At 56.1% G+C, this 13,153-nt stretch overlaps 3 protein-coding genes across 6 annotated transcripts in view; 2 read left to right on the plus strand and 1 right to left on the minus strand.

Moving 5' to 3' along the window:
- DGCR2 (DiGeorge syndrome critical region gene 2) overlaps positions 1 to 3,410 on the minus strand; it is a 73,843-nt gene extending 70,433 nt beyond the window's left edge. For all 4 annotated transcript variants that reach the window (XM_037141656.2, XM_053664815.1, XM_037141645.2 and 1 more), the window contains exon 1: positions 3,060 to 3,410. In XM_037141656.2, coding sequence (XP_036997551.2) covers positions 3,060 to 3,138 — 79 coding nt within the window. In that variant the 5' untranslated portion in view covers positions 3,139 to 3,410. The remainder of the gene's footprint in view (positions 1 to 3,059) is intronic.
- Positions 3,411 to 5,512: 2,102 nt separating this feature from the next.
- LOC119046239 (testis-specific serine/threonine-protein kinase 1-like) lies at positions 5,513 to 6,877 on the plus strand. The gene has a single exon (XM_037141184.2). It carries the CDS (start codon positions 5,765 to 5,767, stop codon positions 6,875 to 6,877), a length of 1,113 nt encoding a protein of 370 aa, XP_036997079.2. The 5' UTR covers positions 5,513 to 5,764.
- A 4,594-nt stretch (positions 6,878 to 11,471) lies between these two features.
- LOC119046510 (testis-specific serine/threonine-protein kinase 2) lies at positions 11,472 to 12,721 on the plus strand. The gene has a single exon (XM_037141628.2). The coding sequence runs from the start codon at positions 11,518 to 11,520 to the stop codon at positions 12,643 to 12,645; it is 1,128 nt and encodes a 375-aa protein (XP_036997523.1). The 5' UTR covers positions 11,472 to 11,517; the 3' UTR covers positions 12,646 to 12,721.
- Positions 12,722 to 13,153: the final 432 nt, after the last annotated feature.

The raw sequence follows: 13,153 nt of genomic DNA on the forward strand, positions 1-13,153 counted from the left end.
GCATACGGACAGCAGGACATTACACAAGCCCCTAGAAAGGTACATGGTGGGGTCAGGCCAGAGTTACAGGACCGGGTCTCATCTCAGCTCTTAGCTTAATGAGCTCCCCGTATTCCAATTTCCCCGTTTGTAAACAGGGCTAATACCAGTATCTACCTTACAGGGACCACTGGAGTTCACTTAATCAACACATGTGTGGGTGATACAACAGCATGTGGCATGTAACAAAGTCTCAAGCAGTATCAGACATGTATTTAAAAGAAATTGTGGCAAAAGGTCAAGTTCAGCACTCTCGTGTTGCCCCCATTCTGTAAAAGGTCTCATGCCCTGGCCTGCATCAGACAACAGCCAAAGGTGGCTTAGTCCCTGTCAAGGGTTCCACCTGGCAGAAATCAGAGGGCACCCTCCACACCCGCCTCCCTCCCTCCCTCCTTCCTGGGAAACAGGTTCTGACTGGTGCCCTCCTCACACCCAAATATGCGTCTAAGTCAGGACTGCAACAGAAAGAATGCGGGCAAAGACCAAAGGAGCACCCCCTCGAGAATGGCAGCCAGGGGACCCCTGACTGGAAGGACACAGAGCACACAGCACACAAAGGAGCACCCCCTCGAGAATGGCAGCCAGGGGACCCCTGACTGGAAGGACACAGAGCACACAGCACACAAGAACATCTGGCCTGGAATGAGATGTAACCTCACCACCCAAAGTCAGGAAGCCAGTAGGAACCCCCAATTTTGCAGAGCAAGATACCGCTGGGGGCCACTAACAAGTTCTGATCTGGAGAGTCCTGAAACGAAAAGGGTAACTTTGCTGCCTCTGCCAGAGCTGCCTCCCTGCCCCAACTCAGACCTAAGCACGATGTCTTCCGTGAAGCCCTGCCTTGCTTCATAGATACAAATGGTCATCATCTCTGCCACCAGACTAATTTACACCTCATCTCTCCTTCCACACCCAAAGGGCACACCCAGAGGGAAGGGCTTATTTTCTCCATTTGAGTATCCCTAGTGATGGGCAGGCAGGCATTGAACACTGAGATGCTTGTTGAATGGCTGCTGGCCAGCTGGCAGGATATGTGGACAGATAGAAAAGGAGTTGGGAACATTCATCACCTCTATCATCCAGGCAGAAGATGCTGGACCTGGAACCAGAGGCACCCCAAGGAGGACAGGCATGCGTGATTCATGGCTTCACCCCTCAGAGTCTAGAGACCTGATGCGCAAAACTGGGACCCAGGAGCCAGAATAGGATGATGTCTCACCTCTCTACAGGTGTAGACATGTTGTCTAAAGGACCTAATCACAACAACCCACAATCCATTGGCTCTGCTCCCCAAGAGCAGATGTCTGTCCTAGACAGATGGCCCTTTTCCTGGTTTCCATTCCTGCCAAGGCTGCTGTCCCGGAACTCGTCACCCTGCTGCCCAGAGAACATCAAAAGCAGTGAGCAAGCAGCTCTACTCAGGGAGTCCAGGGAAGTATCACTGGAGAGACTCCAGGTTGAGTGTGGGCCCAGGGCCTTGGCCACCAGGTAGACCTTGGGGAGTAGAGAGGTTTGGCGAGTCTGGGTTAGGAGCCTGGCTAGGGCGCAGCGGAGGGTTGCACACAGCCTTGCTCCCAACCTGCCTTCATCCACTGAGGCCTGGCAGTGCTCACAGAAGATGGACCTGAGCACTTACACCTTCATGAATCCCTTCCCGCATTAATAAAAGAAAAAAATGTTAATAATCATACTTTGGCAGCCCAGCTTAGTTGGTTAGAGTGTCATCCTGATACACCAAGGTTGCCACTTTGATCCCTGGTCAGGGCACACACGAGAATCAACCAACGAATGCATAAATAAGTGGAACGACAAAAATCGCTCTCTCTCTTAAAAAAATCCAATTAAAAAAGCCCTACTTTTCCATTGCATTGTTATAAAAATGAATGCCTATATGCGGACACTTTTTAACCTACAAGGTTTTTCATTTTTCTACTTATTTTTAAAAGAAATCAGCCCTGGCTGATTTCTCAATCAGTGGATTGAGCACAGGCTGCGAACCAAAGGGTCCCAGTTCGATTTGTGGTGAGGGCACATGCCTGGGTTGAAGGCCAGGTCTCCAGTGGGGGCCACATGAGAGGCAACCACACACTGATGTTTCTCTCCCTCTTTCTCCCTCCCTTCCCATCTAAAAACAATTTTTTAAAAATATATAAATCACATTGTCACAGGCTCCTAAAAGCACTGTGGGACCCAGCATTGTGTCTCCTGTTCCTGTTACACAAACTGGCCCTGCATTTGGGGATTTGATTTTTTTGCTGCAGTTCAGAGGAGAAGGGGTAGAGAAAGTAGTTAGAGAAAAATTGTCTAGAACCTTCTAGCTGCCATGATTCTGACCCCCCACCACAGGCTTTTTTTATGGAAACACAAGTTCCAAGGAGAGTTCCAAAGGTATTTAATCATCAAATACAAGGAGCAGTCCTAAGAACCTGGCACTGTCCAGGTTCCTATTACTGTGACACACCTGCGGGGCATCGCGACAGTCTCTGTCCCAGGACAGGCCCGCTCGCGATGCTGGGTGACCTCCTAGGGGCAGGTCTCTGAGCAGAATACTTCTCGAGTGTAATACTTCACTGACAATAAGCGACACGGCCACCGCTGTCCAGCGGAGGGGTTTCCAGGGATTGACGCCAGCACCAACTCACTGCTGGGCGGAAGCAAGGGAAACCAGGTCCCTCCACGAGATGCTCTCTCGACCCCCAGCACTCCAGCCTAACCCCAGCCGCTGGACCAGCAAAGAGGGCGCGTCCAGAGCGCAGCTCCCGGGCGAGAGAACTCCATCACTCTCGCTTCCGTCAACCTTCAAGCACGTAGTGCTCCACGGACGTGCACCCTCAGGCAACACGCCTCGAGAACTAAGTTCCATGGTGCACGAGGCGCTCGAGCCCAGGTAAACTCATGGTTTCCCGGGGTGCACGGTCCAGGGCGGCCGATGCCGCGGCCTCTGAGGACGCGGCCCAGCCAGGTGGAAGGTGGTCCCGGACTACCCTGCCCCGCACGCCCCGTCCCCCCGCGCCGCGCACCTGGTCGCAGCGGCTCGGTGACTGTGAGAACGAGCAGGAAGAGCAGCAGGAAGGCACCGCTGTCTGCCTTGGGCACCATTTATCCTCCGTTCATCGTCCCCGGGGCGGCCGCGTGACCCCGCGGGGAGGCCAGACTGGGCCTGGCTGAGGGTCGGGGGACCGGACCGGGATGGGACCTGAGACAGGGCCGGATACGAAGAGGCGGCGAGAGAGGGCTCCGGCTGGGCCGTGGCTGCACTGGGCCGCGGACTGGTACGCAGCCTCGGCCACAGTCTCGGGCTCGGACTCCTGCTTCGCGCAAGATGGCGGCCGTCCTGCTCCGCTCCGCGAGGCTCCGCCTCCCGCCCTCGACACCCGTGCAGGCCAGTGAGCTCCGAGGCTGGGCGGGGCCTGAGCGTTCCCGGTTGGTGCCAACCAGTGGCGGAGCTGGGGCGGAGCCTGAGCCGTAGGGCCCGAAAGGGGCGAGGCCTGAGATCGGGACTGTGAGGGGAGGGACGGGGGCAGGACTTAGGGAGTGAAGTGTACCATTGGCTAAACAAAGAGGTGGGGCTCGGAGTAGATACCTGGGCGGTAGGGACTCCGAAGGGCCCAGGATCCTAGGGGGCGGGGCAGGGGCAAGGGGACGACCTAGAGGACGGACACAGAAAGGGGCAGGGCCCAGTGGGGCTGAAAGGTGGAGAGAGGAGGGGCCGGGAGTGGCCCAGGGGGCAGTGCATGGAAGAAGGCGGACTGGACACAAAGGGTCTTCGCGCCTTGCACACCTGCGGCTGAGATCCGGTCCACGGCCCAAGAGTGCACCCTAATGTGGTCTTTAGGAAGGTCTCCAAAGCAGTGAGGAAAACTGGAAGGCCCCGTACTATATTCTAGGAAGTTGGGAAGGAGGATCAATACTCTGAGGTACACGCAGGTCTGACATCGCCAGCACACACAACTGAAAATGTTTCAAACATGAGGAAATAGCCTAAAGGAGTGTCATACGAAGATAACTGACAGGGAAGCCCCATTCTACAGAGACCCTGTAGTAAAGCTGGCTCTGGAGGAAGGGTCCTGACTACACAATGGGGTAGGAAGGAAAGGAATATTGGGCAAAGTTGCTGCCGCATCAGGCCACATGTGCAAAGAGGGAAGCCACTGGGGACAATTCTCTAAGTACTGATTTTGCACCTGATTTTATCGGGAACAAGGTGTGTGTGTGGGGGGGCAGCAGATAGGGTGTTCTTAGCAGGAGAGAGGAGCAAGCTCTCCAAAGAAAGGACCATCAGCCATGTATATGAGGCCTGGCACAGGGTGTGAAGGCTGTAAAAGAGGGTGAAGATGGAAGCAGAGAAAGCAGGGAGGACCATGGCAGGTGAGGACCCATCCCCACCGGCCCACTCCCCAGGAGTAGGCCTCTCAAGCTCCCTCAAGGCATGGTTCTCCTAAGTGTCTCTTAACCCTGGGACACAGGGCCATCAGAGAGAAAGGCACCCATACCCCCTGGGCAGATATGGCCAAGGTTGAACCTAAGGCTAGACCAGACCTACCTGCATCTGCTCCTCAGTGTGGCCCTGAGCAGGTGCTAGACAAAGAGGCTGTCACAGCAGAGGGCTTCACTGCCGGCAGAAACTGGTCCCTGTCCAGCGCTGACGTCTCCACTTGCACTGTCCTCAGTGGGCATTCCAGGAGCAGCTGAGGGCACTCAAGGCAAGATCCAGCTTCTGCCCCAGCCCCAGATCTGCCCTGGGAGCCCAGCCAGGGCTATGGTCTGGGCAGACCCCCAAAAGGGGAACACACAGCCAAAAGCAGAAATCCCTGCCAGTTGTCCACTGTGCAGATCACTGTCAGAGAAGCAGGCCAGTGAGGTTTGGGATGAGGAAAGAGAACTACAGAGAGGTGAAGAGTCCAGCCAAACGTGCAGGAGAGGGCACAGTTCTGGCTTCCTGAAGGTAGCACCCCCCCAGGGCCTGGAGTCTTTGCTCCTCCTGACTAACCTCCACCCTTCACCCTGCTGCATGGCCTGCAGGCCACCTGTGTGGACACAAGCAAGGGCCTCCAGGACTGAAGAGAAAAGATCAGGGATATTTCTGCCCAGCTCCTTGCCTGTGAGGTCACTGTGGCCTACCTCAAGGTCGCCCTCTCTACACTACCCTTCCAGGTTCCAGTGATCATTCCTCCCTTCTTCCAGGAGTGTGTGACTACCATTGGGGTTTCCTACACTCTGCTCCCACTTTTGCAAATTATGCCCTTATTAAACCCTCAGACCACCCCAACTGGAGTATATCTTGTTTCCTGCTAGGACAACCACCCGCCCTGGGTTTCACAGGTTGCACTAATTAGCTCTGCTGCTCAACAAGCAGTCCTTGGTTTGGAGACATGGTGTCCCCATGGACCCCCTGCTACCTTTGGTCCCAGCCAAGTGCAAGGCCACTCTCTGTGGGCTTTCAGACTGCTGCAGCCCAGTGGCTAGCCTTCCAGGGTTCTGAGTCCAAGTGGCTTAAGCCAGAGCCACATTCCCTAGGGATTCCTTTATGACTTCACCCACTGAAGTCGCTTGGGAAACAATGCTGAACGTTCCACCCCAGAGTCTGGGCCTCTAAGGAGGCAGGGACAGCAGGCAAGGCCAGCCCAGAGGACTCTCTGTTCAGAGTGTAAATGAAGACACTGCTGGCCCATGTCTCGCAAGGATGTAGAGGGCAGCCTCAGAGGCACTGGGTGCTCCTGGCACCATGGATGATGCTGCCATCCTCAAGCGACGAGGCTACATCATGGGAATAAATTTGGGAGAGGGCTCATATGCAAAAGTCAAATCCGCTTACTCTGAGCGCCTAAAGTTCAACGTGGCAGTCAAGATCATCGACCGCAAGAAAGCCCCCACAGACTTCTTGGAGAAATTCCTTCCCCGGGAAATTGAGATTCTAACCATGCTAAACCACCGCTTCATCATCAAGACCTATGAGATCTTCGAGACATCGGATGGCAGGATTTATATCATCATGGAGCTTGGGGTCCAGGGTGACCTCCTTGAATTCATCAAAACCCGGGGAGCTCTGCATGAAGATGACGCTCGCAAGAAGTTCCACCAGCTCTCCTCAGCCGTCAAGTACTGCCATGACCTGGACATTGTCCACCGAGACCTCAAGTGCGAGAACCTTCTCCTTGACAAAGACTTCAACATCAAGCTGTCTGACTTTGGTTTCTCTAAGCGCTGCCTGAGGGATGACAGTGGCCGAATGACACTGAGCAAGACCTTCTGTGGGTCAGCGGCATACGCAGCCCCCGAGGTCCTGCAGGGCATCCCCTACCAGCCCAAGGTCTATGACATCTGGAGCCTGGGCGTGATCCTCTACATCATGGTCTGTGGCTCTATGCCCTACGATGACTCCAATATCAAGAAGATGCTGCGCATCCAGAAGGAGCACCGCATCGACTTCCCTCGCTCCAAGAAACTGACAAGTGAGTGCAAGGATCTCATCTACCGCATCCTGCAACCAGATGTCAACCGGCGGCTGCGCATTGATGAGATCCTCAGCCATGGCTGGGTGCAGCCTAAGGCCCGGGGTCTGTTCTCTGCAGCTATCAACAAAGAGGGGGAGACCTCCCAGGAAACTGAGCCCTCAAGGACCTCTGAGCCTGTCTCTGACAAGAAGTCTGTCACCAAGCTGGAGCCCCAGGAAGAGGCACAGCCTGAAGTGAAGCAGGAGTCAAAACCGGAAGAGAAGACGCTGCAAGTGCAGGTGTCAAGGCCTTTGGAGACCACCAGCCTTGCCCTGTTAGGCAAGCAGCCAAACAAGGAGACAGTAGAAGAGGGCTCCCCAAAGCCTTCGGAGACACATAGCTAGTGAGCTTCTTGCATGGCCCAGGGGCTGGCAGGGAATGAGGTAGAGGTGACAGCTTTGAGCCTGTGCTCCAAAGAAGTCAAGGGACAAGCAAGTGAAGGGAAGACAGTCCAGGAATAGGCTACTATTTTCGGCAGTTTATTTTCCCTCCCTTTGAACTTGGTAACCCACAAGGTAAAGAAGGAATAAATCACTATATTAGCACAGGCTCTATGGTGAATGTCTTTGCCCCAGCTGACTGGGTTCGTCCGGGGAGAAGATACATCCCACCCCACCCCAAGTTTGGAAAATATATCCCAGTGTGCTTAACCCTGACCATGACCTGGGGCCCTGGACCAGAGCAGAGCACTGAAGTGAGGGAGATGCTGCTTCAACAGGCAGGCCACGAGTGCAGTGTTGGGTGGGGAGGGGATAAAGAGAGGACAGGACCAAGGAGGGCAAGGTGGCTGCTTGTAGATAACAGGTGGGATGGGAGGAGGACCCAAAAAGCTGCTGGTGGGGAGGGACCTGCAGAAGGCAGGTGGACCAGCTTCTCAGACTCTTGAGCTCCCCACCCTGATGGGCAACTCAGTTTTTCTGCTCTGTTCACCAGGGGTTCCCCTCTGTCCAACTGGCTCCCAGCTCTCAACGGTTCCCTGAGTCGCCCCGCCCTGGGGCACTGCCTCAGCCCAGAGGAAACAGGGGGCTCTGCTGGGCAGCCCAGCCACACTCCAGCCCGTGTGTCCCACAGCAACTCTGTGGTCTTGACCACACCCTGTTCCCTTCTGGTTCCAGCCTGTCCCCAGGAATGCCCCTACCTGCCAGAGTGGACAAGCTGATACTGGGGAGTAGGAGACCGCTATCCTCACAATGCCTGCCTGGCTGCTGCGGCCATCTGTGTCCCACAGAGGGAGCAGGCTTGCACTTAGCATCACCAACCGCAGTGCTCTGCAGGGCCCTGCCTGCCCTTTCCCATGCGGTCCTCACCTCTACTGTGATGGCCCTTTCTCTTCCTGCCCTGCACTCGCTCTGACAGCCTCACGTGGACCTGCAGGGTTAGCACATCAAGAGGGCCAGTGCCTTCAGACTTACCCCTGCCTCCTGTCTCTGGAAAATCCCAATCCCCAGCCCTCTAGAAGTGAGACCCGACCTGCAACCCTCCCCCAGAAGTTAGTTCACCACTCTGCCTGGCTCCCTCCTCTCTCCCCACAGCCGCCTTCACACAGACCGTGTCCTCCTATCTCCGTGTGTGTGTGTGTGTGTGTGTGTGTGTGTGTGTGTGTGAGTGTGCGATGGCTCAGCCACCACTGAGGCCTCGTCCTTGCCCTGGCATTGCCTCCCACAGCACCCAGTCTGGCTCCCTCTGCTGAGGAGGGATCCCAGTGCCTGGCCATTGAGGTCCTCCCTGGTCTGGCCTCTTCCTGGCCTCCTAGCCTCTTCCCTCACCCTCACACACATTATAATCATGCTTGTGCATGCATCCCTGCAGACCTCACAGGGGTCTCTCTCCAGCCTCAGCTGAGGGGTCATGGCCTCCACAAGGCTTTCTAATAGCACTCAGCAGCCAGCCACTGAGCTCTGCCATGGCAGGCCAGTGAGTGCCCAGGGCCCAGACACATATCAGGCCGCCCAATTCTCAGTGAAGACTGAAGGCTCCTGGAGCCCAGTCATGCGGCTTGTCTGGTGGTGGAGTGGGATTACAGAGCACCAAGTGGACCTGAGATGGGAACGTCCCAAGGAGAGGCTCCTGAACCTCCTCCTCTCAGTCACATTGGTCCTCAGGGCAGCAGGCACTGGGCAGAAGGAGGGCCCTGAGTCTCACTGCAGCCCAGCCCTGAGGTGAGCCTGGGTGGGATGGGCCCCAGGAAGGAGCACTTACTGTGTGCTTTCCAGGTAGAGAGACAGCTCAGAGAAGGCAGTCAACTTCCTAAATCACACAGCATGGAGTGGCAGCCTGAGTGACTGAAACCACAGCTCCCCAGGTGGCCTCATATGCTGGCCATGCCTGAGAACTGCTCAACCCTGGACTCAGCCTTGGCTTAGACCCCTTCAGTGACTGTTCCCCCAAAGGCTTTAGGGTCAAGACCCTCTACATGGGTGCTGTGACCCACCGTGCTCCCTACTGTCCTTATATCCTTCCGACACATTGTCCATTCAGGCCATCACATGCACCTGCAGTCCTCATCTGCCTGCATGTGGCTGACTCCTAAGACCTCAGCCTTCCCAGACCTCCTAGCCTCCCCAGTCCATCGGAGCGACAATGAACTTCCCTGGCCTCTGGGCCCCAGGAAGGCATGGGTCCTTTCTAGTTAATCAGTGTACCCCAAGCCCTAGAAGTGTCCCTTAAATGCTTATGGGGCGAATGGACAGGTAGTGGCCCTATTTATGGAGGAAACCGAAGCTCAGGAGTGCCCTTCTGAGGGTCTGCAGGTCTCTGAACCACAGGACTGCAGTTCGGGAGCCCTATTGGATGTGCCCTGGTCCAACCTAACATTCCTGCCTCCACATACCGGGAAGCCCTACCTCAGCGTGGACAACATGGGCAAAGCTGCCTGCCCATGCCCCTGCATGATGCTGAGACCTGCCTCCTCCGCTATGTCCAAGAACCAAAGAGGCCACACCATCCAGGCAAGATCAGGGTAAGAGGGCGTAGAATCCACAAAGTGGGTCAGTGGAATTGGTCACAAAGGAAGATATGCAGGAGCATCACAGACAGGACATTTGGGGCACAGAAGAAATGGGGGTTCATCCTCACCCAGCCGTAGGTCCTGGACGGCTAATCATCACAGCTAGCCCCTTCTAGAACACAGAGTAATAAGGTATTGGTCATTAAGGCTAAAAAGAGCCCCCAGAAGTGGGCCTCAGGGAGAAAGCAGCTCTTGGGGAGGCCTGGCTGCTGGAGGGTAGTCGCCCACTGTGGGCCCACTCTGCTGGGGGCAGTCACTCCCACCTGGCACCTGCACTCTGGCTGCCCTGCCCCTGCCATTTTCCACATGGACCTCCAGACCCAGAGAGCTCCCGACAGGCTCCAGGTACATCCACATGGCCATGCTCTGGTCCATGTTACATGTGTCTGCCGGCCATGTCTTGTCCCTCATCAACCTGGTGAAGCCCTATTGATCCTCTGCACACCAGCTCCATCTTCAGCCCCTGTCCACCCGCACAGAGGCAGGCCTTCCTCCCTCTCCCTGAAACACAGAGTACATGGCACGTGGGTCCTGACAACTTGCTGCCTGCGACATGGGATGCCTGTGGGGGAAAACAAATGAGCTGCAGGGCTTCCAATGTGCCTAAGGAGATGTATGAGGGAGGCCTTATCTTCCAAAGCAGAACTCCACCCATGTGCCCTGAGAAAGAGTTTTCATGTTGTTTCCAGGTGCAAAAGGAGGTCTGAGAGATGCATGCAAGGCACTTTCCCAGGGTTCCAACAACTACAACATGTCACTCCTCACAAAGGCCCAAACTGATGTAATTTAGGATCCCTCCCCACCCAGGTGCTTGCTCTTTACAGTTGATGCTATGGCTGCTGCGGGACCTCAGCATCGTCAGGACCCCCAGCACCCAGGATCTGCCCAGGGCCCCTCCCTATCACCAACCAGCTCGCTAGACCCTGTTGTCTCCCTGTGTTGCCTGGAGCCCCCAGACCCGCCCTCAGCCAGCTTCCTCTTGCCTGGTTGAAGGCACTGGCCTCCACTCTCCCCAAAGCCCATTCTCTGTGCTGCCACCTTAAAATGTGAAGTGGTTTACAGCTCTCCCTGCCTTGTGCCCTGCAACGGCTGCCCATCACTCAGGGAAAAGCCTCCACTGACCTTTTCTGCCACCTCCCTCCTGTTTGTGGACTCCACCATTCTCAGAAGCCCTCTCCTCTCCCAGGCTCTTCCCTACCTGGATGCCTCATCACCTCCTCCTCTACCTGACAAGCCCAACTCATCCTGCAGGTCTGCCCCAGTCCTCGGGACGAATCTGCCAGCCTGGGACCCGCAGCACCTCAGAGCCCTGCCTACCCTTCCACCCCTCACATGTCCCACCCATTGCAGCAGCAGCAGCAGCAGCAGCACTGATCCACCCAGCTTGGACACCAGACGCTGCTCTTGTTCACTAAGCTTGGAAACACTGCCAGCTTGGCCAGACCAGAGCAGTCCCTCCCAGGCACTGCCAGTCCCAAGGACACAAGCCCTAGATGGAGTTTTCTTCATATCCAAGAGAAGCTGCAGCAAACTGGCCACAATGGGACAGGAACCAATGCAGAGTAAGGCCTCACAGTCAGGAAAGGAAAATCAGCACAGGGCTGGTGCTCCGGCTGGACCCAGGCAGCCCCAATCTTGGGCCTGACTTGCGACAGGGAAGCCATGACGAGGAGAAACAGGAAGGGTTACCACGGTCCTGGGTGCTGGCTTCCTTCCAGTGGGCGGCAAGTAGCACTCCTATCAGGCCAGCCTGGCTTCAGGGTTCTAGGGGCCCTGTTCCCCCCAGTCCAGGCTCCACTCCTGGCTGCCTGGCTTTATGACTTCACAGGCTGAAGTCACGTGGAGATAATGCTGAGCATTCCACAAGTCCAGGCCAGCCCAGCCAGACAGCTCCCCGTACTGTAAATGAGGATGGTGCCTGCTGGCCCATGTAGGGAGGGGATGTAGAAGGCAGAGGCGCCGGCCGCTCCTGGCACCATGGATGATGCCGCGGTCCTAAGGAAGAAGGGTTACATCGCGGGCATCAACCTTGGCAAGGGCTCCTACGCAAAAGTCAAATCAGCCTACTCTGAGCGCCTCAAGTTCAATGTGGCGGTCAAGATCATTGACCGCAAAAAAACACCCACTGACTTTGTGGAGAGATTCCTTCCTCGGGAAATGGACATTCTGGCAACTGTCAACCACCGCTCCATCATCAAGACCTATGAGATCTTTGAGACCTCGGACGGGCGCATCTACATCGTCATGGAGCTTGGTGTCCAGGGTGACCTCCTTGAGTTCATCAAGTGCCAGGGGGCCCTGCACGAGGATGTGGCACGCAAGATGTTCCGCCAGCTCTCCTCAGCCGTCAAGTACTGCCACGACCTGGATGTTGTCCACCGAGACCTCAAGTGCGAGAACCTTCTCCTTGACAAAGACTTCAACATCAAGCTGTCTGACTTTGGATTCTCCAAGCGCTGCCTGAGGGACTGCAGCGGGCGCATCGCCCTCAGCAAAACTTTCTGTGGGTCAGCGGCATACGCAGCCCCCGAGGTCCTGCAGGGCATCCCCTACCAGCCCAAGGTCTATGACATCTGGAGCCTGGGCGTGATCCTCTACATCATGGTCTGTGGCTCTATGCCCTATGACGACTCTGACATCAAGAAGATGCTGCGCATCCAGAAGGAGCACCGCATCGACTTCCCTCGCTCCAAGAACCTGACGGGTGAGTGCAAGGACCTCATCTATCGCATCCTGCAACCAGATGTCAACCGGCGGCTGCACATTGATGAGATCCTTAGCCACTCGTGGCTGCAGCCCCCCAAACCAAAAGCCATGTCTTCTGCCTCATTAAAGAGGGAGGGTGAGGGCAAATACCGGGCTGATTGCAAACTGGACACCCGGCCAGGCTCACGGCCTGAGCACCGTCCTGAGCACCGGACTGAGCACCGGCCAGAGCACCGGCCTGAGCACCGGCAGGATCACAAGCCGGGGGCTAAAACCCAGCACCGGATGCTGGTGGTGCCTGAGAATGAGGACAAAATGGAGGACAGGCTGGCTGAGACCTCCAGGGCAAAAGACCATCATGCCTTGGGAGCTGAGGTGGGGAAGGCAGGCTGTACCTAGGGTACAGAGGGCGGGGGGGTGGAGCGTGGTGCATGGTGGCGCCCAAGTAAGCTAAGTAGGCAGGTAGGAGCTGAAGAAGGCACAGGTGCAAGGAACAAGTAAAATCTGTCAATTAAACCACTATTTTGATTACGTTCTATTGGCTTTCTTCCACTTAGTAGCAAAGACGTTAATTACTGACCACCAAATAAACCACGAAGTGTAAACAAGCATCAAGAGTGCCCCCTGAGGAGTCTTTTTCTCCAGAACTCAGCCAGCCACCCTCCATGGGGTGTGGGGGTCTCCAGCATAGGGGTCCAGGGACCCATGCTCAGGCACAGGTACTCATGTAGAGAGCCTGTGGGCAAGGAGAAGGTCCCAGCCCTGGACCACCCACTGGGCGCCCACTGGCCTCCGTGACTCGCCTGTGCCCAGCGCCTCCAGGGCTGGCCAGGGGCATGGATCTCCACCTCAGGCACAGCACAGCCCACTCTGACCCCATCCCGCTCCCTCAGACGGTCCTTCCTCA

Source organism: Artibeus jamaicensis, unplaced genomic scaffold, assembly GCF_021234435.1.
Source record: "Artibeus jamaicensis isolate MK-2021 breed Jamaican fruit bat unplaced genomic scaffold, CSHL_Jam_final contig_1128, whole genome shotgun sequence".
Taxonomy (NCBI): Eukaryota; Metazoa; Chordata; class Mammalia; order Chiroptera; family Phyllostomidae; genus Artibeus; species Artibeus jamaicensis.

Excerpts from the sequence above, each read along its gene's own strand:
- LOC119046239 (XM_037141184.2), top strand. The coding sequence starts at position 5,765 with ATGGATGATGCTGCCATCCTCAAGCGACGAGGCTACATCATGGGAATA.
- LOC119046510 (XM_037141628.2), top strand. The coding sequence starts at position 11,518 with ATGGATGATGCCGCGGTCCTAAGGAAGAAGGGTTACATCGCGGGCATC.